Source organism: Anas acuta, chromosome 3 (genome assembly GCF_963932015.1).
Source record: "Anas acuta chromosome 3, bAnaAcu1.1, whole genome shotgun sequence".
In the NCBI taxonomy this organism is placed as follows: Eukaryota; Metazoa; Chordata; class Aves; order Anseriformes; family Anatidae; genus Anas; species Anas acuta.
Window position 1 is genome coordinate 11,745,239 of NC_088981.1, and position 27,390 is coordinate 11,772,628.

Here is a 27,390-nt window from a genome sequence, read left to right on the forward strand (position 1 = left end):
ATATTTCAAAGGAGTATACAAGAAATAAAAAAATAAAAAAATAAAATAAAAGCAGTGTAGCCATAGCAGGGATTTAGTAATAGATTCCCTTTCTGCCTGGGAGTTGTTAGGGTTATAAGCTGCATCAGTTTTCCCAAATTCTTTCAGCTTCATAATTAGCAGTGTTTGCAAATGTGCCTTTAGCTTGGCAAGTGGGGAGGAAATGAAAGAAGGTGAGTAAGAACTATGAAGGACAAAGAAAGAGCAGCTCCTACAGAAGGTTTTCTGTCAGTCCAGCCATTCCTCACCTATTCCCTCTCTTGGTTGTTTTTCCAGAACTAGAAATGGGATTAAAATAAAGGGGAGAGGAGGGAGATGGGTTCCTCACTTGCTAAAAATGCAGGGGACTTCCCTTTTCCCCTATAAGGGTATTTTTAGAAGTTCCAAATTCTGTTTAATTATCTATGGGAAAGAGAAACAGTGCACTTCCCTGCAGCTCGCGTCTAACGTGATGGAGGTAGAAATAATACGGCAGCAGTGGACAGAGCTAAAATACCCATGTAATTATTGGAAATTTAAGCTGCAGTATCAGGTAGGAAACTTTACCTGTATGCAGAGTTGTATCTTGCTGCCTTAAAGCACTCCATGGTGTAAGTCCCAGCGGGATCACCAACTTTTAAAGTTATCCTCACAAAATCCCTGTGAATTGTTCTTCTTCCCTGGTTTACAGGTAGATGCAAATACATCGATATGTGGGATTTTAAACCAAATCGGAGTGACTTCATCAAGTCTCATATCAGTCCGTGGCAGAGATGGGATGACGATGCTTGGGGGTCTGCCTTATTTTTTCATGCGCGGCCCAACTCATCCGTCACACTCCACCCTGTACAGCATCTGCCATGAAGGAGCCAATAGATAGCACTTTTATCTCTGTGCTCTCTTTTCTAATATATTTTAACTGTGCTCCCTGTTTGCCACTTCTTCACAGAGCCTAAATCCAGCAGACAAGGGGTTCTCTCCCCTCCTTTTTCAGTGATGACTGTGGCAGGGCATGTTAGTGTGTAACACAAACAGCGTGGCAGATTCTCTCTATAGGGTTTATTTCAGTGCCTCGTCACACGGCTATGAATAATGAGTTCCTGCCCTTGTATACTGTCCACATTGAGAGTGCTCAGAAATCCTAAGCTGTTTTCATACTGGGGACTTCCATAAATATCTGATCCCGCGGGGATGGCAGAGTTGTGGCTGACAGCAATCATGAGTAACCCCTTAAAAGTCATCCTAATGGAAAGTTTAAAAGTTATGAATAATCCTGTTAAATGAAGGAAAAAAAGTGATTTATCTTAAAATATTTAGAGCAGATGCACCATTTGAGCAATAAACCAATGATGTGCCTGATTTAGAAATGTCATAACTTCAAAGAAACTGAGTCAGTAGTTCAGCATGAAGTGACATTGCTTCTGAAGCAAGGGAAGCAACCCCGCTTTCCCAAAAGCAATCGGAAATACAAATTGTGTACACCCAAAAATAAATAGTGTGAAATAAAAACATGTGAAATGACTTAGAAATAAGAAGAGGATTGCCCTCCCCAGGTTTTCATCTGTTAGCTTTGGAACACAACCACTGCTCTCCTCAGAAGGCATGCTGGCACTGCAGGACCAACACACTTTTCCCTGCTGGGCTGGCCTTGGAAGAGCCATCCTGAGTGCTGTACACCACTGAGCCCATCTTCTGCTCGTTGGGTGCAGTGCACGCTCACTTTTATTGATGGCAGCCCCTGCTACCTTCTTACCAGAGATAAATGTTCCTAGTAATGTTGCACATAAGCTTAGACACAACGCCAAAAAGGATTCCTCTAAAAAGCAGGCCTCCTATTTATTGTAATGACTGAGAACAAATGGTCTTTTGCTGGTGGTACCGTGAGCAGATGACAGCTGAACCTGCTGCAGGCTGACACACACGGCTCAGTGTGGGCTTGCCCTGGCCTGAGAGGGTCTGCAAGAGCCGGCGTGGCTTTTAGGCAGCGGGTGCTCTGCATCACTTCTGCCATGCCCGACAGACACCGGTCCACCCCGTTCTTACAGACAGGCTCCACGTTCTCCCCAGCACAGTCTGCTCTCAAACTGTGTCTGGCTTGGAGAAAAAGGCGGCGGGGTGACCGCATGGCTCTCTGCAACTGCCCGAGGAGGTGACATGCAGAGGGCAGCTCCAGCCCCTTCCTGGTAGCCGATGACAGGACATGTGGTGGCAGCACGAAGCTGTGTCAGGGAAGGGTCAGGCTGGGTGTTAGGAGCAGTTTCTTTGCCGTGAGGGTGGTCAGACACTGGGACAAGCTTCCTAAAGAGGTGGTTGATGCCCTGTGCCTGTCAGTGTTTAAGCGGCATTTGGACAATGCCCTCAATAATACGCTTTGACTTTTGGTTAGCCCTGAAGTGGTCAGGCAGCTGGACTCGATGATCTTTGTAGGTCCCTTCCAACTCTAAATTCTGAAGATGTTTTTCACAGTCACTGCCATTAGAGACGTGTTACTGATGTTGAACCAGCACCGCCTGCTTCTGTCCACCCTGAAGATGCAGAGGTCCAGCTCCTTCCTCGCTGCAGCAGCCCCTGGCATGGGGCAGTTTTGATGTCCCCTTGGTTTTCCTTTCTAACGTTCAGCAACCCCAACTCAGGCTGTAATTAATGACAGTCCTGCCCCAAGCAGCTTGGTAGTGGGCCCGATCAGCCTGATGTCATTACTTCGCAATGACAATTTTCTAACTAACTCCATGTGATATTCCATCTGTTTGACACTATTAAAAACTTTTTTATATAGCCCGTATTATTGTAGTTGCCGAGCTCCCCACAAACATCACAGTGAGGAAGGGAAGTGCTGTTATACCCACCAAGGCACAGACAGACCATGACCTGCCGAGATCACACAGCAAGTCTTATCAGGGAATTAAACACAGAGCTCTAAAGCCCGTGGCCAGCTCTCTAGCTGTATGGTACATTAATGCAGAGAATCAGGATGCTCCTGAATGTGCAAGCAAATACCAAAAGTATGGAATCGTATGTGAGAATTTTATTTTTTAATAAATCTCACACTATTTTTAATAAAGGCAAGATTATGTGCGTGGTACCCCAGGAAAAAAAAAAAAAAGTTAAAAACACCACTTTTTCGGTTCCTGTCTGAAGTAATTTAATAACAGTGCAATTACTCCTTGTTGTTGATCAGGCATAGGTGAGAAGCCATTTAATCCTCATGCACCAAGAAGTCTGAAGTTAAATTTGGTTTGATAAGTGTTAAGTTAAAGCACAAACGTGTGGATAAGGACCCTAAAGTGAGCTAAGTGGCCCTCAGTTTTATTTCCTAGAGCTTGCAGCCATGGGATTTTCTTTCTACTTTACATTAAATAAGGTTTGTGTTAATGGATGGCCCACCAAAGGCATCCCAAATTCTTGCCTGGTCTGTAGCAAAGAGCAGCATTGCTGTTTTGGCGTTCGAACACAGTTAGGAGCACAAAGACTTCTACCTCTGCATGCATACACTAACCTGGAATGAACTTTGTACATCTGTGCTGTAGAGAGATGTTTATTAGCTTTCTGGTACTTTCTGAGTATAAATATTCTGATCACAAAAACACCAAGAATATATTAATACTACAAAATCTGATTTTTGGTCTACAAATACAGCGCAGTGATAGGGGGAGAAGAGAAACGCCTTAGCTTTTGCTTGAGATTTCACTTAGTCCCAGATTAACTCTTAAATCTTGATTTATTTAACTCCATGAATATCTTCCTGTAATGTGCACAGATTACATTGTAAAAACTCTTCAAAGGTCAATTTAGAATAGTCTGAGCAAATAAACACAAAATAAAAGAAAAGGCACTGGGACTGGTGTGTATCTGAGACCTTAACAAAAGGTATGCTAGCTTAATTTGAGCCAGGGGAGCTGAATGAAGATTGTGTTTAACCAGATATGCTGGCAAAAATATGCTTCAGAAGAGCCAGAACCACATGTGGCCATTCCACTTTAATTGTGCTTGTTTTAAAAGATAGGTCTTTAACATTTACCCTATCCATGCTTGCTCTATCTTTATGAACTGAAAATAAAAGCTCCCCAGGCAGTCATACTAAGACCTCAAACCTAAATTTTTTCAGCTGAGTCAAAAGCAAAACCTATGTTGAATCTGCCCCACGCATTTCTTCATTTCTTTTCTTTTTTTTTTTTTGACTTGTCTGCCTTTTTTTTTTTCTTTTTTTTTCCGAGTCCCCAGGCCAGTCCTAACCCAGGAGAGAGTGTTTTGATACTAAATGTATCTCCTTGGTGAGGTCAAAGGCAGTGGCAGCAGTGCTACTGGTTCGAAGGCAGCCTGCTGTAATAAACTACAAAACCCAAAAGTACGCTCAGCAATAACAAAAGCATTAACCGCTGACCCACAACTTGGTGAAATTCAATCCCACCATTAGGCAAACATGAAAATGAGATCCCAGAGGAAGGAAGGTTCAGATGTTCAAGTCCAGAGAAATTGGGTGAGGAAGACAGACAACTAGATGGAAGTTACTGCAAACTGAGGAGAGGTAGAGAAGCTGCCAGCTCAATACAGTAGGATCTTTTAATACCATAAATTTCAGCAAGAACTTAGCAGTGTTTTTGCTCCACTCTGGAACAAAGCAAACTGAAATGCTCAGTGGCAAAGACATCCTTCCACCATTTTAGGGATGTGTTTAATCTGATACAACTTCATTTCACAGGGATTGTTGCTTCAGATCTTCATGTTTCCAGATTTGCTTTAATTAAACATTTGTGTCAAAGTGCAGGTGTCACTGGAGAGCTGGATTGTTCCAGGAACCTGAAAGCACCAAGCACCCACGTCTGACTCAGTTTTCTCTTGTGTCAGATGGTTATGGTTTTGCACCAGTGTAACTGAGGATATTTCAGTGAGAACCCAGTGCCAAACTCATGACCCCATAGAAAATACGTTGTGAATCTCGTACATTTAAGAAAGTGGCAGCGGGTCTGGATGCTGTAAGGATTTCTACCTGCAGCCATCATTAGCAGGAAGCTGGAGATGGGGGTACTGGCAGGACTGCACCTCAGTTGTTGTTATAGTGCGTTGCTTTTTTCCCCAGAACACACTTACTACAGATGACCATTCTCCTGAAGACAGCTTTACCCTGAACCCCGAGGACAGAAGAGAATACCCTGATCTCCAGGCTGCCCACCGGCCATTCCCTAAGCAGCGATTCAGGCAGGAAAACGGGCACACGTCCTTACAAAGAGATGGACCCAGATCTTTCCTCCTGGATCTCCCAAACTTCCCTGACCTGTCAAAAGCAGATATCAATGGGCAGAATCCCAACATTCAGGTACAAATTTTTGTTAGCATGTGATGTTTTATGAAGCTACACAAGATCATTTTACTGAGCCAAGTGACCTTTCAGCCTGGCTTCCATGTTGTGCAGTCAGTTCTCTGCCTCTCTACCCAAGAGAGGTTATATGTACCCTCTGTCTGAATGCCCAGATTTCAGTTTTTTTTTCTTCTGAATTTCTCTTTGGATACTGTTGATTGCATAATGTAGATATCAATATAGACCTGTTTATGATACTAAAGCCATCTTTGTTTTTGCATTTTGGAACATATTATCTTTGATATTAAATGGGTATTTTAAATTCTGTTTTCAACTCTGCATTGTAAAATTTGTTTATGAACAGATTCTCTTTTAGCATGTTATTATAAAATACAATCCTTCCCAAAGGTTTTAAGAAAGTATGTCTTTAACTTTCATCTTAAAATATGGTCTGCTGTATGGAACTAAGACTTAAAGTTAATTTCTGCAGCAGCTGCCTGGAATAATAATAATAAAAAAAAAAAGTTGTCTGCAAATAAACTTTGTTATATGTTATTCCTAAAACTATTCTTGAGCTTGGAATGGCCTCTTGCAAGCCACTTGCATCTTAAAACTTCAAGGATTAGAAAGAGGAAAAAATGAGTGATTTGGTTTTAATTCAGAGCCTTAAAGCAAAATTGGCATTAATAAGCAGTCTTTTTTAACCAAAACAATAAATTGAAATGTTGTTCTGCCTAAGATGTGCTTATAAAAACAATACGCTAATAGAACGAGTATTCTGGTTAGATAAATTCCTGGCTTCTTACAGTCCCCCAGCCCACAAAATTACCATCCTTTTGATATGTCTAAGAAGTACATACATAAAGATATAAAAGATCTATTCGTGAGAGAACAAGCTGTCTCAAGTCAATGCTCCATTACTTCATAGATGGCTTGCAACGTTAAGAAGTCTAACAGCTTTGGATCAAGTGCAGGTCCAACACTCGACAGGCCAAGGTAGTAAACATGTTCAACACATGGTGCCTGTACGCATCTCGCATGCTGGGAGAAGCCTTCCAGAAAGCCTTAGGAAGGGAAGGTGGGGAAGCTGTAGGGGCCCCAGGTTGTGGCAGGCGGTGAATGGTGTAACATCACTGTTTGAACAGTATGCAAACCACGGAGGAGGACAGGAGGAAACAAAATCCTTCTCTGATTCGTGACAGCATTTAACATTTAGACCTAGGGAATAGATAAATGAGTGGAGGATGGAAACATTTCCCTGGCTTGTCTTTACAGTAACTGCTTCTGCTGTAAACTCTTTTTCCACCACCTGATGCTGGAAATGTGTCAGCCAGCTAAGTCAGCAGTTTTGCTGGACTCTGAGAACTGGAAAGCCTAGTCCTGTAAACTGGAAAACATTGGGCAACATTAATAACAGAGCTCTTACGCACAAGGATCAACTCTTTCAGAAATAGGCTCCTTACATTCTGCTTTATATTTAGTCTGCTTACTCAGGTGCATAAATAGGGATATACAGAGCTTCCTGAAGTTCCTGGTTGACTGTCCTACAGCAGACCGGGCATTACAGAGAGAAAGCTGCCATTAATTCATTAAAAAGTCAATGGAAGTTTATTTCTTTGCTTGAAGGTTGTAAAAGGTGGTCTTTTTTTTCTTGTGGGGAAAAAAAAAAGATGTATAGTGAATTCTTGCTCGTTAACCAATACTTTACTTATCTGAACGGAAATAATGACAGTTGTTGACTTGTAAATTTCTTGTCACCTCTTTGACAAGTGAAAGCAGAATCAAAACTCATTTTTCTTTTTCACAATAGCTTTGGGCTCTGTAAGTTGCAGTTCTGAGGGTGTTAACTGAAGAGCCTTCACAGGACAGTGATATACAGGACATGGTTTCACAGTCATGAACCAAACATCTGTGGAGATCTGACCTATTGCGTACATGCATTGTAATATACAGCAGGGTGGAATTTTGAATGAGCACTGCTGGGTGAGCAAGAAGATAGAAACTCAGTTTCTGCTGCAGCTAACATGGTTTGACATCCCCGATGACTTTGCATCCAGCCCTCCACGTGCAGTATGCAGTCTAGAGACAATTTGTGTGGCTTCTTGGGAAGAGGGGCACTGCTCCAGAGGACAGCCACCAACCTAGAAAGTGTCAGCTCACTGCCAGATCAGGCACCTGCTTGCAGTTAGAAGAGGACAGGAATATGTGAGTGGACATAACGAGCAGTAGGTGGAAAAAGCATTAGAGGCAGCTGGTGAAACAGCAGCAGGGGACTGGCTGTGAGACATCGAGCCGGCCTCTTGCCTCTTTATGACAGGAGTCAGGATAAAGGTGACCCTCGTGTTGCACAGGATAACAGTGCTGTGAAGTCCACGGTACTGTAGCAAATTAGTATTTTGTGTCCCGGGATTTGGTTGAAAAGGAGAAAAAAAAACAAACAACAGCTATGTGTTAATCTAGTACAATGGCCACATTTACCTCTCACGGACACCACAGCCTCTTTCCTCTTTACTACTACAAGTCTGTGTAGACCAAAAATAACATTTTAAAGGGAAATTGTACCTGGAAATTTAAAAAAACTAATAAACAGATGTAAAAAATCAGCCTAAGAAAGCAAATTGAAAAGATACTCTGGTGAGTTTTCTTTATGACCATTCCTTCTCTGGTTTCCTGCAAGAAGGTAATTGCAGTATCATGCCCTAGTTGTGTTCAGTTTCAGGGAGGAAGGTGTGGATATCAGAACACAATCACAGGAATTCAGAAAATTAACATGTCCCTAGACTACTACTGTGTTTATCAGGTGATAATCAAGTATAAGTATAGTGGACTGTCTTCTAGAAAAACCTCAGGAGCGATAATCAGAGCAGCAGTAATGCAAACGCTATTTGACCCTATGTGTGCAAGACCAGGATGACACTTACTGGTCTTTCTGGTAAAGGCTGGTGCTCCAGCCTTGATAAATTTTGCATCACTTCAAGGAAAGTTTTATGCTTTAGCACTACTTTTACACTCATTGTTTGAGAGTAACTGCAAGGGCTGCTGTTGTGCAAAGGAGGGCTGTTTGGTTTGAGATATTTGATTTTCTTGTTATTTCAACTATTCTGTCAATGCCTGGAAGGCTTCAGCAAGAGAAGATGATTACAGAAACTGATCACACCTTTTCTCTGGATTTCCTCACATGAGGAATGCCCCTTTTGCGTAGGTTTGCACTCCTTTGACTAGCTGAGGGATGCTATGAAGACCTTGTAAATGCAGGGTTGTTCAGAGTAGGACAGACTTGTTCCTACTTGTTCTAGGTAACACAATAACGCCATTTGGGGATGTATAGGAACCTGCTTGTTTTCCATTTCTGATGTTTTTTTTTTCTCATCTCTTCCAACCAGACTTCTACAACCTCTCAGCTCTCCTTTGAGACTCTGGGCCCTGTGTCTTTCACCTTCCTGGCCATTCCTCTGTTTGGAACCTGATGCCTCATCACGCAGTTGAACTTTTTCCCATGTCTTTCCTCTTTGCTTTTCACTCCTGGTTTTTCAGGCTTGTGTAGGTAGAGTGCTGCTCTCTGTTGTCCCAGTGCTTTGCTGCTTTCCTAGCAGTGCTGGGTACCTTGACAAATGAGAAGAAAATGGAAAACTCCCTATTGTTTGTCAGGTGAAAGCTTTTTATTGATATTGATCCACTTTGGAGAACTTGAATCTTGACCAGATTTCACACCCAGTGTACCTGAAATACAACTGGGTGAGTTCCAGCAGTGATGATTGATAAGATGGGTTCCAAGTAGAAACAGAGTTAGGTAATATTCCTGGCCTAAAAATGTGTTGGTGTGGCCTGGAAACTGAACTAGAAGAGGATATGATTAAACCTGTTTTGATTAGTATCCTCACTGTGAATTGTGGCATTGCTAACAATTGATAGGAGTGATTTCAAGGCAGAAGTTAACGCTGCCTGCTTGGTGATGTTACATGAGGCCTGTGGGCCATATTCACCAGTCATACTACACTAGTGCTGCTTTGTTAGCTTTGTTTGATATCTTTTTGATATCTACTCAGTTTCTACCCTCCCTTAAAAAACAACAACAACAAAAACAACAACAAAAACACAACTCTACACAGAACCACCCACTCTAGGAAGATACAGAATACAGAGAAACAAGGCTGTGAGATCTGCTTTAAGAAATAACTGCAGACTTCAAAGTAACTCTTTTCCAGGTTCATCAATACCCATTCCCCTCACCTCCATCCATATCACATATTTTATTAGATATATTTCTAAGATAACCTTTATATATGTCATTTGAAGCTGCTGGCTGCACTGCACTGGAAAGCAACGCCCTCCCGGCATTGTCACAAAAGGCTCAGCAGTATCTGTAATACTGAGCTCTGACCAGCATTTCGCATCCCTAATCTAGCACAGTACGAATTGGAGGGCTCCAGTAGGTAGCACTCTGTTCTTGTAATGCTTCTAGGGCCTAATTCTTTGAGATGGTAGCAGCACAATTGTCCCTGTCATCAAACTAAGATGTGGACAAGCTGAAAGTGCGTGTTCATTTTCTCGTTCCTCGGGCTGGGTCTGTACCGTGGAGAACTCCCTGCTCCAAAGACCATCTGCCTGGTCAGCCTGTCTGCTTCGCTAAGCGTGCTGCAGCACCAGAGCACAGCGTAGCCACGCCAGGAACTAGCTAGTCCTCATGGTGAGCTGGAGGGATTAGTCTTGGCGGAACAGGGTGCTGGAGGGCCATGGTTAAACAGCTTTCAACACAGAGCTGTTACCTCTGCATGTCATGGTGTAACAAGGGCTCGTCAGAGAGCGCAAAATTCAGAGCTGGGCTTGGGACCAGAGTATGAATTGTGGGATTCAGTTAGGCCCATCAGAAAGTGGAATTAAGACAGCATATAAGACAAATGTTAAATTTTGAGTCGTGTTGTCTTCTTTTCTCCCAGCAGATGTCAAGGTCCTTCACTTTCCTTCCAACTAGTCCAGAAAAGTGTCATGACATAACCAAGAGTAACTAGGTATCACTGCTGATGCCATTTTAGCTGAATCGTTATGTGGTGTGAACCTAAATTTATCATTTCAATACCTTATAATTAACTAATTTCTGCTCTGCTATTATATGACACTGCTGACTTGCACACCCACCTTGCAGAACGGCAAGTTCTGCGCTGACAGTTTGCATCAGTTTCACAAAGGAAACAGAGGATAGCCATGTGGTAGGCTCCACCGCTTGCACAATACTGCAAGTGTAGTTCTTCCTGTAACGTAATCTTCCAGTTGCTTGGGGCAATGTTTACACCATTAAAGTGAATTCAGAAACATTGTCTCAGTAAACAGGACAAAGCACATAGAACTTTTTGTGCACTCCAGAAGGCGGGGATAATATTTATCTTCTGTATATTTTTGGCCAGGAGAAAATTGGATGTTGGTGTCTCAGGACATCTGTGCTTGATACACTTATTTCATTAGAAATTCATTGCAAATCTGTTGTTTTAATGTACCTATGCCAATTGTTTTTAACAATTTTTAGAGGAACATCCTTATTTATAGCTCAAACAACCATAAAAGAAATGGCTTCATTTTAGGCTTGAATACTTCTGGAGTTGATTGTGGATTTATACAAGAACCATGTTACCACAGACATTTTGGGAAGTTTGACAAAAAAATAAATAATCATCTTTGCAGTTTTGATAATCACTGGAAGAGGAAGACAGGGAAAATGAATTCTTTAAAGCATTCTCTGTGATAGAAATACTAAACAAGATCTATTTTTTAATTTTTGAGAGAAGATATTTTTGTTGGAATAGTTACCCAGCATGAAAGCTTTTCCAGAGCTGTCTTAAACACTCCTTTTTCATGACTATAGTTCTAGATCTGTTTTCTTTTTTTCCTTTTTATAAACAATCCCCAGTGTAGAAACCAATCAAACAAGATACATATTTATGTACCATGTGTATGTATATGCATGGTCATGGGCTAATGCTGTTAAGGCTAACGTTTAAGTACCAGGAAGAATTCAGTGAATGCTAATTTTTCAAATTTTACATTGGGATAGGGGAGCAATTGCTCTCCTGAAGAAGCAGCCACTTCTCACACCACCACCCTAACTCTTGGGCCATACCATGAAGGCATTACTGGTGCCATTTACCACTATTACTACTACTACATGGAGGCATGACTACTTACCGATCTCCTCACGGCCATCAGAAGGTGTCTTAGAGTTAAATGGGGCTGGGCAGAGCATAGATGAGTCCCTGAAAATGAACAGAACTGGAGTCAACTGAAGTTGTTTTTTTTTAACTTTTCAAGAGCGGCACTTCAGGCAATCCCACGACCCTGTAGAATTTCTTGCACTCTACCGTTTTAAAGCCACGTACAAAAAACTTTGTAATCAACACCTAAAAAGGGGAAGGGAGGAATACTGGTGCTTGTCAGACTGCCACACTGGATTTTACTTTTTTATGTTCATTTTTTTAGATAGGCTATTTAAAAACAAAACAAAAGAAGAAAAAAAAAAAAAAAAGAAAAAAAAAAAACAACAATGCAAAAGGTTCTGCAAAACCTCTTTTGCTTAAACTGAATCAGCATCTCGAATAAGTATTTTAAATCTCAAATACCTTTGTTTCTTCTCATTGTACCTGGCTGAAATAATGGGAGTTTACCCTGATTCGCAATCATATAACTACAGTTTACCAAAGCAAATGGAATGATTGTCAAGTGCTCCATGCCTTTTTTACGAGAGGGTTTTTTTGTTTTTGTTTTCCCCACTTTGCTGAGTCATTGCTTACAAAGTTAATGCGGTCTTAAAAATACTTGCTACCAAAGTACTAGAGTCATACTGATTTTCACATGGTCACTACCAAAGCCCTCTGACTGGCCAGTGGTGCACAGTGTTACCCACTCAGTAACATCATTTATTTGCACTTATTGTGAAAACTATTTTGCTTGGGTCGATGCAACAGTTCTGAATCCCTGGACTAACCCTGTTGTTTTCAAACTTATGAAATACATTTTAAATCTTGGTCTGTAGAAACTGAGGTTAATGAAGTAATCATCCTGATTCCACAGTTATGGGACTAACATATCTCTTGTGTAAAGATGATATTAGGCTGACAACTGCACTTTCCCTTGTTCTTGCTCTTTCTCCCAGTGAGCTTCATAGTAGCCTCAAAGTTGTTTTATTTCAATGTCTCTGTGTATGGTCAAAAGCAGAGCATGAAACAGATTCAAAGTGTCCTTTCTCCAAAAAGGAACACAATTTTCCTGGAGTAATGTCTTGAAAGACTGTTTTGTAAGTTTATAAATCATGAACACCTTTGTACATATTAAACGTTATGGGTATATCTGAAATTCATATCTGTGTCGTGGTTGTTTAGCCAGTCCAATGTAATCACTGAAGCACACCAACATGAAGCATCAGAGCATTTCGTGATTTATCTATCTGTGGTCATGCTGTGCTTGCGCAGTTGTGTAGAGCCAAGGATTCTGATGGCTAGTTCCTATTTCTACCTAAGTAGCCACCTATATGCATGCAGAATATTTATCCAAGAGTTTCATATTTACACATTGTTCAGCACGAGTCACCAGGGACTCTCCCTATGCAGAATTATATTTATATTCATGATGCATGTGAGTGAACTGGGCAGAAAGCTATGAATCTCACCTCTGGGTTCTGCAGAAACCGTAAATGGACTGCATATGATTTTATGCCAAAGCTTAGAAGGAGGACCCACTTCAGCTGGCTCAGCAGCAAGTGATTTATGTGGCACTGGCTGGAAGAGCTTCTGGCGCTCATCGCCACAGACAGTGGTTTCACGCAGCGGTGACATCCCATGCCATGGTACGATGGAAGCACGGGTGCTGCGAGGTGGGCGGCATGAGGGGGATGGCTGAGCTGCCACTAGAGGGCAAGGCAGATGCAAACAGCTTGACCCCGCAGGGACCCTGGGCTCTGTCTTCCACCTGCAGACCCGTGGAGTTATTTAGCCCCGTGCTGAGTCAGTCCCAGCCCTTGGAACAGGCTCTGCATGCTGGTGGGCTTCATGCTTGCCTCAGATTCAGCCCCAGCATATTTAGAGTAACAGATTTCGTTTTCTTTCTCCTGGTCATATATGTCCAGGTTTAAACATCTTTTCCCCATAAGGCAGAAAGTTCTGCTGCGAAGGTTTTAGGCACAGCATGGGTTATTATTTTGCGCGGTATTTTTCCTAGCCTTTGTTCCAAGGTCTGATTCAGCAGAGGTAGCAGAAGGAATCACTCAGCCTCTGCATATCTCTGGGCTCAGTAATCCACATATGGTTTACAACAAGCTAACCCTACAGTATTACACAGCCCCTTTGCGAGGCAGCATCTCATTTGCCTGTGCCATGTAGAGGGTTCCCCAGTGACTAGGGGTGATGCTGATGGACGCTCCGGTCTGTTTTTAATCCCCCAGGTTACCATTGAAGTGGTGGATGGTCCTGACACTGAGACAGACAAGGACTTGCAGAAAGAGAGCAGCAAGCCTAGCTGGCCAGTCCCATCACCCGACTGGAGAAACTGGTGGCAGAGGTCCTCCACCTTGACTCGCATGAGCAGTGGTGACCAGGACTACAAGTACGACAGCACTACCGAGGACAGCAACTTCCTCAGCCCTCTCGGTGGGTGGGATAGTCATGCACCCAGTCACCGAACGTTTGAGTCCAAGGAGCAGCCAGAGTATGGTGAGTTTGTGTTCCAGGCCTCTTATGGGCATCTTGGGATTGTAAAATGAGTTTGGGGGAAATGAAAATGGTGAGGCATTGCTGAAAGCAGGCCAAACAAAATAGAATTTTTCAACATGTGGCTTTTGTTCATCAGCTTTTAAATACAAATCTGTGCAGATGCACAAGCTGTACTGTGGTAGCTACATTCCACTAGTAAGTCTATAATCTTGCAAATCATACCAGTTATCCCATAAGAGGACCTTTTTTTAGTCCTAAGTGTACTTTTTTTAAAAGCAAAGGAAACAAGGTTTCATATTTATTTTTAGAGTAAGGATAAGTGCAAATTTAGAATCATGCAGTGGTTTGGGAACTAAAATATAATTATTGGATAAATAAGCAAGATCTAAAACGTGGTAGTGTTTGGTGGATACACAAATAAGAAGAATTATGTTGGTGCATGTGTGGGGAGTGGCATATGCAGCAGGAACATTGTGTATTTGCGTGTGTAATTCTCTTCCAGATGTGTCATGGCGAAAACAATTGTTTTCAGCTTGTTGCATGAAACAGTTGCAGAAACTAGAAACAGAGAGGAGCTACATTTATTCACTGCCCCATTGGGGTGTAGCTATCCACAGGGAAAGACTCAAGGGAGGTGAATTAATATGCATACCCCAGGAGCCACAGGTATCTTACAGCCTCTCAGATTTCAGTTTTTATGTAAATAAATAAATAAATAAATAAATAAAATAAATTGGTTAGAGCAGGGTTTCAAAGCCACAGTATTTTTATCCTGGCACTTGTGTTGCATCACCTAGATATTGCAGAGGGGCTGTCTTGCGTTGTTTCAGTCTTATTTTTCCCTGCCTAAGTCCTAGAGCCTTAACATTAGAGATGGCCTTTCCATGGAATGTTGTATTTAAATGTATACATATGTATTAAATTTTGTGGCCAGAAGATTGAAGTCTATCCCTTCTTTTTGCACCTGCATTTAGTCATGGGCACAATTTGTTGCCAAGAATTCATGTATTAGGTAGTTATTCATTTAGGCAAAATAAATTTTCTTTCACAAATAATTGTGGTAGAATTAAAATAATACGAATTACAAATATCAAAAGAGGGAGAGCAGGTTGAGATCCAGCTGAAAATCCAGCTCTGTATATTTAATGTTAGACACTGTGTTTTCATGGTGCAGGATAAACACTGTGTAGGCAGGCCTGAAAATTATCCTCAAGCTCTCTGCCATACACCAGTGCACCCTACTAATTGCAAGAGACTCCTGGCCTTATGACTAGTGTAAAATGTTGCATGCCATTGGCATGCCAGGAGGATGCAGCAGCAGATCCTGTCCGCTTTGATGGCTAGTTCCAGTCAGCAGACTGTTTGCACGTTTTACCTGCCCTCACCTCACCCCTGCCAAAAAGCATCCTGCAGTGCTCTGCCTGCCCACCCTGGCCTCCCAGGCTGGGCTCTTTGACAAGCATCACACCCGCTCATCCTTGTTCTTCCGCATCAGCCACATGGAAAAAAAAATCAGTCAGAAAAGGGCTGGGAAGGAGAGCAGGGCTAGTAAGGGAGGGCAGATCTCATTTTCCTGAGAGGTCATATGCCTCTTCAGACCGCTGCAGTGCCCTCCTGTTGGCAAAGCCCAGAATCATGGCTCTTTGCACAACGATTGTACTGCAGGGGCCATAATTCCACCCACACCTGACCAGTGGACACCTGGTCCAAGTGTGCTGACGTAGCAGTCGGCAGCGGTGTAAGAAAAGGAGAAACACGTAATGTCCCTGCCACGAGGAACTCACATCTAGGCAGCTCGCTACGAGTGAGATGTATAACCTTCCCATACTCGCGGCAATAAATGTTTAATAGCACCCCACAGAGTTGTCGTCAGTCATTACATATGGTACAAATCAAGTTACGTGTTCTACTAACCAGCTCAGGAAGCCCGCAGACAGCATGGCAGTGAGGGGGAAGCAGGAGCTGTGTGTAGCACGAGGGGCTGTGCGGGCAGGGATCTGTCCTGTTATCGTGCCTGTGCATACGCGGTCAGCCTATAGCTATAGAGAGAGACAAACCTCAGCTGGGGAGGCCGAAAGTCAGGAGGCTGCTGGGAATGAAAGGGAACTGGGATTGGTCTGTGCTGCATTTGGTGCCCTTTGCAAGGTGGGGTGTGCAGCCATTAGCTCAGCAAACACACGGGACTAGCTCTAAGGTGTTTAGATACTCGCAGCATCACCGAGCCTCGGCAGCACAGACTTGGTACTGTTTGTCTTGGCTGTCTAGCAGAAGAGAATGAAGTCAGGTTTCCTTATCAGATGGCTCGCCCTAATAAAGAATCAGATTCGATGTTATTCAATAATTTGGATGAATCACTACAAATTGTATGCTGTTCTGGGTGCAAGGTGAATATGCAGACCCCTATATTCATGGCAGTATTCCTGAATATCTGTTTCCTGTTTAAGGGACTGAAAAACAAAATTTGCAATTTTCACACATGACCCTCAGCCTCCCACAGTCTGACATTCATTCTGTCCTAAAAATTAATTACGTAGGCATTGTTGTGCTATTGCTGTGTGTTTTGAAGCAAAGAAAAAGAAAATTTATCCTGTGCCTGATTAGTCTGTGGTCAGAAAACATATTCCTATATACAGGGAAATGATGTGAATAGATGTGTACTGTTAGTTCATGACCCAGCTTTGCAGCTGAGGATTCTCAGCTGCCAAAAGGTCAAAAGAGAAAGGAAATATTTTTTCAAATAATGCTGCATGCATTTCCCCGAGGAGCGTCAAGTGTGAAAACCGTTTAAACAGCAGGCTTAGGCCTGGCATTTAGCCCAAGCTTCAGGTAGAGACATCTGGATTCCATTCTTGTTTTGCCTTCTTAATAAAAAACACTACACAGTAGTTTGGGGTAGTAGGAGTTTTGTTTCTTCGTTTCCTTCCTCATCTTTGTTCCTGCGCAGATTACATTGATGGTGAGGGAGACTGGAGCCCGTGGTCCCTTTGCAGCGTCACCTGCGGAAGCGGCAATCAGAAGCGGACGAGGTCCTGTGGGTACGCCTGCACCGCCACCGAGTCACGGAGCTGCGACAGGCCAAACTGCCCAGGTTTGGTTACGCCCTCTCGGATTGCTGGCGGAAGGGGAGTGGGGACGGGAGGCAAAGGAGAGGGAGAACAGCCCTATGGCATGCAAAGCCAAGGTCCTATTTCATTTGCTCCTTGGCTAGGTAAGAGTTTTTTGGGGAAGAAGCATGCTGGTTCTCACGGGCATTTGTGGAATGAAATGGCAGGTTCTTTGCTAGCAATAATGCACTGCTAGTTGCAGACTACTATCCCCTGGGACTTAAAAGACGAATACAGTTTTTTTTAGATGATGGCAGGCATTTTTGTTCACAGTAGGTTTTGTATTCCAAAGGGTGTAATCTACTCTCATGAAACAAATTTGTATTAACTTTAGAGTTTCAAAACAGCCATGCTAACTGTTGCCTCAGTGAGCTCGTATTTTGCTGGGCAAGTGAATGGATGTGCCTGTGTGGTGAACAAATAGCTCCCCCAGTTATATGGCTTTGAAGTTTTGTGCCTAACATATATAGAGTTACTGTATGACTCCACATATATTAATATGAAAAAAATACTTTAAATAGCTGCTTGTGCTGCTTGTGTTTGACCTAAGAGATTGTGTTTTTATTGGTCTACAAAAACTCCTGTTCTAGAAAGTCAACATCTATGGTCAGGTGGAAATGTCATCTCTCTTGCCATGTTGCTTGGTCAGTTGTAGAGAATTATAAACAGCAGGTTTGGTCCTGCAATAGCTGTGCACAATGAGACAAAGGAAAGTGTAATTTTTGGCTTGAATGCATTCAGACAGTATGTCCAAGACAAGGAGCTTTTCCTTTGCTCCTACCCAACAGCTGGCACAAACATTTAAATGGCAGTAACGGAGGTGTCCTTACTGTCATACAGCTTTTGCTTTGCTGAAAGCAGGCCTGAGCACTCAAACCTACAGCATAAAAGTTAAAAGCTGCTATGGGAAACTTGTCTCGTGATGTTCTTAAAATGCTACTTTAGGCAAGTTTGCAATGCAGTGATGCAGTAGTTGCTACAATGCATGGGCTATATGCAGGTTCATTACTTAGCACGATCAAAGAGAAGTAAAACACATGCCAGGGTGGTATACATTTCACTGAGCTTACTTAATGACATAAAAAGGCAAATTTTTTAAACTGGAGGTCATTTTTTTTGATGGGAAGTGAAATGTCAGCAGTGCTGGGGAAAAGAGGTAGGAACCTTATAAGGCAGCTGGAGAGAAGTTTCACTCACAGATAGACGTGTGCATTCACTGCAAGATAATGACTGCTAGTTCAGCAGAAAAATACTGCTGGATTTTCTCATACATCCTGAAACTTCAATAATAAGGGGTTAAATCCAGAAGAAAGCATGTACTTCCCCAGCTATATTCTCCGGTATTTATTATCAGCTAGCATCAAACAGTGGCAAACTTGAAAGAACATATTATGTCATATAAGAGACCCCCATCAGCAAGCAAAATATATTCACTCTTTGAGGCTGTGCTGACATTTTTAAAATGACAAGGGCAAAGCTCAGCTTCTACTGTTTATAATTCCAGCAGTGAATTACTTGTAATGGATTCTTGGGTATCTATTATTCTGCATCTACTGCTGGAATTAAGGCAAAACCGTATGATAATTTTATTGAAAAGCTGCCTGAGGCTGTTTTGAAGCTTTGCAAGCCACAATTATGCCCTGGTTCAGGGGATCAGGAGAAAGTTCATTGGAGACAAGATGGACAGTGAACAGACTTCATTATTAACCATATAGTTATCATCTATTAAAGTGCTTCCTGCTCTCTGCAGAGGTTTTTAAGTCAAGGGTGGAAAAAAAAAAAAAAAAAGAAGAAAAAAAAAGAATAGTGTTCACGTGCTTCTTTGAAGACATACTTGTTTTAAGGCTCCACAGCACAGACTGACAGACTGGGTGACATGAGGTTGGCAGGCAGGCCAAACTAAAACAGCCATGAAAGGATGCATACTTTGGAAGGATCCTTCAATATATTTTCTGGTTATGTTATGTTTCTCTCTAATGAGAGCAGATACTTAACTGGAGATTGCAGGAAGATCCTTATATTTTGAGATCCCGATTTACTATTTTATTGCAATAGCTAACTTCAGATTATTTCCCTGCCAAACAAAAGCAACTTGCAGAACTAGGGGAGGACAGGGTGGCAGGGAGATGGTTGATTTTGTTTTGTTTTAATAGGAAAACACCACCACCATTAACATGTTTGTCTTAGGGATAGAAGATACCTTCCGGACAGCTGCCACAGAAGTGAGCTTACTGGCTGGAAGTGAAGACTTCAATGCCACCAAACTGTTTGAAGTTGGTAAGCAGCCTAGTCAATCTTTCAGTAGTAGATAAGAAACTTACTTAGATTTTCCTTTTTTGACTCTCACTGTGGGACTAAGGTTTTAAGTTTATCATTAAACATGTCAGTAAAAATTGTCATTTATTATCTTGCTTAAGTTTATGACCCGGACCTTAGCTCATTTTGATCATTAAATCTTTCTCTTCTTAACTCTTAACAAATTTCTGTGGCTCTTTTTTTGTAAAATAGTGAGTCTCTTCCCTAGTTCTGAAAAGTGCAGTAAGTCTCAACCCTAATGGAGGGAGAAAATCAAACACTGTTTAGCATTTTGCTGAAATAGCCTTGAATGGAAGATATTATAAAAGCATTTTAGTTAGTGCTGTCACACTAAAATAAATGGGGATAGCCAAAGCAATTTTGTAGGGCATGATCTATCTAAAACTTATCCCAACCTCTAAAACATTCCGATTTTATCCTTCCAATGAAGCCATAGTGTGGCCACTCTTAAACACTGTATGCTGGACTAATTGGATAAACAATGTACTCCACCACCTCCTTCCTATGGTGGTAGAGCACAACATTTAATGACAGCTGGGATACAACTCTTAAAACAACAGAAAGAAGAAGGACAGATTACTAAGTAAATATTTTGAAAGAATGTTTGCTAAAAGAGTTTTAGGCCCCAATCTTTGCCTTACTCCAGAGTCCTGTTAAGTAAGTGTGGAGCAAGATGTGCAAGGCTTTTTAAAGCCCATAGCCTGATACAAACACCTTAAACAACATTTCATGTAGGAGATGTTTAACCAGATTCTCTGAAGACTGTTGCAAAATAATAAAATGTCAGTATTAAATATACTACTAGTGTATAAATCTCTTTAATCCCAGCTATAAGTCACAGCTGTGATACCACAAAGTCCTCCTAACATACAGACTCTCTGATATTATGTCACATATGCTCATTTAGCATCTGAATCACTTCTGGCTGCATTTGTGAGAAGTCAGCCAAGATCTCAGTCTCTGTGTCAGAACTACAGCTGCTTGAAATACCCCTTTGGGAAGATGCAGACCAAAGAGGAAAAAAAGTATTTGCTAGGTAAAAGGCTGAATTAGGACTTAATAACAAATTTTAGAAAAAATAACCCAGGCTTTGCTTGCCATCTTGATGTTTACAACATCATGAGAAAATCTTCCAAAATCTGAATCTGCTGTTCTTAAAAGGTGAGTGTGTGGACTAGAGCTTTAAACCGAAGGTGGCCTTCAAATCTCTGTACAAGTTCAGGGAATAGAATTGCCCTGTGTCAGTTCTGTTGCTTATAAAGCCGCGTAGTTCCTCTTGTGCTGCATGGGCATATCAGAGGCTTAGCTAGAACTTGCCAAGTAGAAGAAATGTTAAAGATTTGTGCTGGCATTGGTACTGCAATATAATTTGGAGTAGCGATGTCTGAGGACCTCAAAGTCAGTCACATGTTTGATTTCTCTGTCTGACAAGACAGCACATTAACACATTGCAGGCAGGGAGGCAAGCTTTTCTTACTGCCCTTTCTTTCTTAAGCAAAGCACTGGTGCTGAACAGTAATGCTTTACTCATTCGTCATGCTCATATGAACTGGGATGCTGCATAATGTATCTTAAGTTTTCCATTTCCTGTCCTTAAACAGACACTGATAGTTGTGAAAGATGGATGAGCTGCAAAAGTGAGTTCTTGAAGAAATATATGCACAAAGTGGTCAATGATCTTCCCAGCTGCCCATGCTCCTACCCCAGAGAAGTTGCATACAGCACTGCTGAAATCTATGATCGAATTAAGAGGAAAAACTTTCGCTGGAAAGATGCAAGTGGCCCAAAGGAAAAACTGGAGATCTATAAGCCCACTGCACGATACTGCATCCGCTCCATGCTCTCTTTGGAGAGCACAACGCTGGCAGCTCAGCACTGCTGCTATGATGATAATATGCAGCTGATTACCAGAGGGAAGGGGGCGGGTACACCAAACCTGATCAGCATCGAATTCTCAGCAGAACTCCATTACAAAGTGGACATTCTGCCCTGGATTATATGCAAAGGGGACTGGAGCCGATACAATGAAGCACGGCCTCCAAACAATGGGCAAAAGTGTACAGAAAACCCTTCAGACGAAGACTATTACAAGCAATTTCAAGAAGCAAGGGAATACTGAAAAGATTTTCCTCCTCTTCAGACAGAAAGTAGCATTCATTTCCTGGATGCCCAAGAACTGATAACGGCTGCTGCATTATCTCCGTGACAGGAGTTGATCAGTTTCTTTCTAATGAATGTATATAGTTGTAATATAATACATAAGTATTTTTCATAGTGTGTGTAATTTATAAACACATATCTCCCTATCTCACACACACCTATTTTTGCATACAGACATACATAAAACTTGTCCTGGTAAGATTTTATACTGCAATAGCGTTCATTTAATAATGTGCATTTCATTTTATTCCCCAACTATAACATAAATACGAGATGGGGGGGTGGGAAGGAGTGGAGCAGCTGCCATCACCATCAAGCCCAAAGCCCCAGCTGAGGAGGGCACATATTTAAAAGTTATTATAAACAACAGGATTGAAAAATGTACTCTTCCATATGGGAATGGTTTACAAGATTAATGCACCTACGGCATCAGTTTTCTCCATAATTGACATCATGAGTAGGCATATCTAAGAAAGGAAGATTTTTTTTATGGAAGGCTAATACTTAAAAGTGAGTATAGTACCTTACTAGCAATTCTTGCTTGGATTTCTTCCTGTTACCCTCTAGCTCAGGTCCTTGCTGTCCATCTGGGGTAGGCCTGCAGGGAGGTGTAGCTGTGGTTTTCCTGTGGACAAGGACACAACTCAGTGGTTCTCCAGGTGTCACAAACAGACCATTCCTGGAGACTTCTCAGATACAGAACTACAGCTGGCAGGGCTTATGTCTTACGCTGGGGAGCAGAGCTTCAGGGCAGCTACCTGTAAATTAAGCATGCTGTAAGTCTTTGGAGGAGCAAGGCCACAGAAGGAAATCATGTCAAAGGCAAAAAGAATCACAGTTACTTCTCAATTTTTAACATGAAGAGTGTTTAGATCTGCTTCTTTCTTTTAAGAAAAGTTTATTTTTAAAAAAACAGGAGAAGTGGAAAATACATTTCTAATTCCCTCAGACAAAGCATGGAACCAGCCTCTTTTCCCCTTTTTATCATATGCTGAGTGGTCAGTACTCTATAGAAGAAGCTATTCTTTAAGCAAGCTGTCTGGGAGGGACTATGGTGAGTTAAGTTTCTTCCTTTTTTTTTTTTTTTAAAAAAAAGCTAGCATTATTTTTGTAAAGTATTTATTGTATTATAACAATAACTCACATATGGGATGTCTCTTACATGAAAGGCTTCTGTAGATGGAACTCGAATGCCAGGAATAAGACTGTTTTTTTTTAGGCAAAGGTTTTACTTCCAAATTTTTATAAAGTGCACGTTTACATACATAATCCTGTAATTAAGCACCTGATACCCGTGTTCTTATGGAAGATAAAAATTACACCATGGGTAAATAAATACTTTTCCATCCTTTATAAATACAGTTCCATCCTTTAAAAGCCTGTCTTGCTGCAAGTCAATGTCTTCATTTGGAAAACTAAGGCTAAATGTCACTAGAGAAATGTGTATTTTCGGGTTATGTGGTCTGATGCCCATATGTGCTCTGCATGTGGAACCGCACACAGCAGTAAAGCCAATCTTGCATTACAGTCAATCTGAGCTAAAAGATTCAAGACGGCCACAAAAGACAATTCCCTCTGCTACGTATGTGGACACATATTTATTGTAAATCTTTTCATTAGCTCCGTTGGCCTTTCAGGTGCTGGTTGATTGCAACTTCCCGGACAGACGTGTGCATGCTCCCCCCAGCATTAACTTATGCCTAAGTCCGCTGAGTCTGGGAAGTGTCAGGCTTGTGTTGGTTTGCCCAGGTGCTGCGAATCAGAGGGCTAAAAAGCAGCCCGGGCCTTGGACACCCACTTTGACCAAATGTGTGGTGTGCACGCTGCAAAGGCTCTCCCCAGCTCTGCCAGACCTAGTCTGACAGGCTGCAGAGCCTCGGCACTGTACTTACGCTCCAGATTTCCAGAAACACAGCAGTCCAGGCAAAGCTACTGCTCATATGCAACAACAACTGATCTTCCGAGGTAACTTCAGCAGCTGGAAGTCTCGGCCAAATCATCAGATCTTCCCAGATGCAGGATCGAGCTGGAGGTCGGGGGAGACGTGGATATATTCTAGCACTAGCTGGTAGTAACAAAACATGGCTAGTTGAACAAGAGGGTAAACATGGGGATTGCCCCTTAATTTTTATAGAAACCAGGTTTTGTAAATTCTTGCAAGGTCATATGAAGGAGCCTGTAGCTAGCTGAGCCAGTTAAATTGACAGCAGATGGATGAAAAGCATAAGCAACTCCAGGATCAGTCAGTTACTAGGGAAGACAGGTATTTTCTGCAATATGGGGGAGAAGGCCCAGCTTTTTAGTTCACTTAGCAGTGTGGGGGAACAACAGTCTCAGGTTTCTCTGGGAGGGCAACGAGAGGGCAGTCACAATTTTTGAAATATAAAACATCCCTGCTCTTTATAGATTAGTAAATTATGGTGCTATTGAGAGATGTTACTGTACCATTAAAACTGAACATAACAAATAAAGTGTCAGGGAAGAGGAAAAATTATTCTAATAAATGACGCACAAAGTTCAAGTCTTACCACTCATGTTTTGCCAAGGCTAGGAACACTGAAGGAGCCTAAACCACTGATAAGGACATACCAGGTTTTTCATAGCATTAGTCTTGGAGCACACATCAAGAGCGTCGTCACACTTCTGCAGTCTTAAGCAATGGTCTGTATTAAAAACAAAGGCAGTGTTATCTTATAAATTATGATCCCTTTGGCTGCTTTTTTCATCTCCTTTCCAACAACTGTACCTGGAATGACTTTGAGCAGTAGTCTTTAGCAAGGTACTGGAGTTACCATGGCCAAATTTGGCTCAGTCTCTCAAATTTCATGTCAGAATAAGACCTCAAGAAGGCTTTGTGGTCTTACATTTGTGGGCACAGCTCAGTAGTTAGACGAAGCTGTTTTCATGTGTCTGAGTTACCACGGAGCAACTGTATTCAAAGACCCAACCAAAGATATGAGGGGGATTGAAATGAGCAGAACTAAACAAGGCTTATGGTCTCAACACTGAGAAACCCTCAGAGTCTGAAGTAGCCATCCTGATTCCCAAAAGGAAACCCAAAGCACAGATTTAACAGCAACTCTCCATATCTGAGCAGTTCTGTTTTACCTATTTCTCATCGGCAAAGCCAGAGCAAGGTGTTTTCACCTTCTGGCCGCTCCTTCTTCTGTAGTACCTTTCTCTTGGACCAGCACAGCTGCTCATGAAGCAAAGGAACCAGTCAAGTCACCCAAGTTATTTTTAACTCTGCTCTACCAACAGAGATAGATCACTGCATGGCTGCAGAGTTGAGCTGTCAGGAGTGCCTTAAGCTGGCACCGCCGCTGAGAAGGATGTGTGGAGCAGTGCCCCGAGGCAGCCAGAAATGGATTGAATATGTACCTTTGATGGTTAAAAGGATGAGTGGGCCTGGCTTCACATTGCCTGGACAGCTGCTGAGCAGCAAAATTCCACTAACACAACCCACAGTGATGCATATGGGTTATAGGACAATATAGCGAAAAACAGAAACATACACACATTCACGAATCCCTACAGTTCTGCATTAGTTACCAGCTGCATTTTTCCCCCTGCTGTGCAAAATGGTTAGCACTGTCAACACAACGCATTCTTTCACAAACTGCTGGTGAGCTCACAGGCCCACCTTCCCAAAGGCAGCCGCCTCATTGCGGCTGTAGGGTTGGCTGCAACGCGATGGGTAACCGATGCACCTGACATTTTTTGCCTACGTGTGTTTAGGTGACACCAGCGATGACTCTGCTTTTTCATCCTCAGCAGCAAGCTCCTCCTGACCATTTTATGGGCAAGGTGTCTCCTGCAGCCCAGTGCTGGGTAAAGCTTTTGGGTGTCTATCACAACTCTTGCTGGAGCAGCAGAGGGGCCGTGGCCATCAGGTGAGTGAAGGGTTTACAGACCGCAGTCACAAGCAACCAAAAAGCCACCACAAACCTTCTCCAGCACCAGACCCCGTGAGGCCTCTGGGCACATATAAATCCCACCAGCAGGGTGGCAGACAGAGGAAGGTTGCAGACCAGAGGTGAACAAAATCAGATCTCTTTGTGCACCTGCACGGCCACAGCCCTGGCCCTTCCCCTGCCTCCACACAGAGCGCTGCGGAGGGAGCGCACACGCTGGGGGAAGACCAGCAGTGAGCAGCAGAAAAAGGAGGAGAATTCATCCAGCAAACTGGTGCGAGTGTACATTGCTGCCTGGCTGCATGGCATTTATGTGACAGCTGACAGAGCATGTGTTTTTCTGTCACCAATTCCCCCCTCCCTTCCCTTTGTAACTTTTAATGGAAAAATGTGTGGGCAGTTTCCATTCTGCCTGCACTGTTTCAGACAAATTAAGGGGTTGGCTAAGAAATCACTGGTTTCGTATTTCATACAAAATACACACACATGCATATATTTATATATCTATGTAAATTTATTTAGGATATCCTCTAGCCATGCACTTTATAGCAGCACGTTGCTGAGTGTGATGGCTGCAGGAGCAGACCTACGGAGGAGCCTCCCCTTGTGGTCTGCACAGGGGGATGAGGCTATTTCTGACCTCGCATGGGAGACCTTCACCAGGAAGCTGAACTGGCAGAAGCCATTCCTCAGCTCTGCCTTTTACTTTTTGAGTGACAGGTTTATTCATTTTTCCTTTTCAGTTGCATTGCTAAAGCCACATGCGCCTTTTATGACTGTGCTAATTTTCTATCAGTTTAGGGAGTTATAAATTTTTTCCTGTGTTTGTTCTCTATCGCAGGAATGAGGCGGGGGTGGGATTTTAACCACATGGAAAAGCCTTTCATTCATTAAAATGCACAATTTATAAGGGATTCGAGATGTTATATTCTGAAAGTGATAGCAACACGACACAGGTCAAATCAGCCAAACCCAACAAAACAAAGTGTGGGTGGCTCTAGTTTTCAAAGGAGTGCTTGAATAATATTTCCTTTTTAAACGTGGGCAAACAACACTACATGTGTTAAATGTCAGAATTTGCTGTTTATTACGGGCCTGACCAATACTTTGCTTAGAGCTGAAGAGTGCGTCAGTCCTTTGGCTTCAGGAGGGCTCTGGTACGGCTCCGAAATATGCCTAAAGCAAGGGACAGCATCTGCACGCCGTGGTGGTGGATGCAGGATGTGACTCACAAAGTATGGGGAACAGGGGAAGGTCGGGGAACCAGCTTCCACCCCAAACACCCTCATCCAGGCTGGCTCCTGACTCTGCACGGCTGTGTTTAACACATTTCTTTGCCTCCAAACCCAAAGCTGCAGCTGGGACCCATCTCCACGTCCTGGGGGCAGTTTGAGGAGACATGGCTCAGCCACGCAAAATGAAGCAGGGGTGCGGGCAGCCTTAGGAAAAGCCCTATGGCTGCATAGGGATCTCTTGGTCAGGTAAGAAGATGAGGAAAACGCAAATTTATTTGCCAGTGTGGATGCAGGGATTCCTGTGCCCCGCTGTCCTCAGCAGCACTTTCTGTCAGGCAGTCACCAGGAGCATGTTCAAATCACAACATGGCCTGGCTGCACACCTCCTGCCTGCCAGGAGAAAGTCCTGGCCCATGCAGCACACCCAGGCCTGGTGGCAAGCAGTGGTTTGGAGACACAGCGAGGTCCACCACTGCCTCTGCAGCAGTAACAGCATCCGAAGGCAACGGTGAGCTGAATTCAAGGCATTGGTTCACTTCCACAACCTCATCCTACAAACTACACAGGAAACGCAGAATGAGAGCATATAACAGGCAGATGTCGTTGCTTTGGTTTGGGAAAGACGCAGTAGCAGGAACAGAAATGACTTCTGGC

At 42.7% G+C, this 27,390-nt stretch overlaps 1 protein-coding gene across 1 annotated transcript in view; it reads left to right on the forward strand.

The window, feature by feature from the left end:
- The window catches only part of ISM1 (isthmin 1), a 39,639-nt gene extending 17,940 nt beyond the window's left edge, over nucleotides 1–21,699 (forward strand). The window contains exons 3-7 of the mRNA XM_068675702.1: nucleotides 5,096–5,332; nucleotides 13,740–14,007; nucleotides 16,952–17,095; nucleotides 19,299–19,388; nucleotides 21,029–21,699. Of these exons, the coding sequence (XP_068531803.1) occupies nucleotides 5,096–5,332; nucleotides 13,740–14,007; nucleotides 16,952–17,095; nucleotides 19,299–19,388; nucleotides 21,029–21,546 (1,257 nt within the window). The 3' untranslated portion in view covers nucleotides 21,547–21,699. The remainder of the gene's footprint in view (nucleotides 1–5,095; nucleotides 5,333–13,739; nucleotides 14,008–16,951; nucleotides 17,096–19,298; nucleotides 19,389–21,028) is intronic.
- Nucleotides 21,700–27,390: the final 5,691 nt, after the last annotated feature.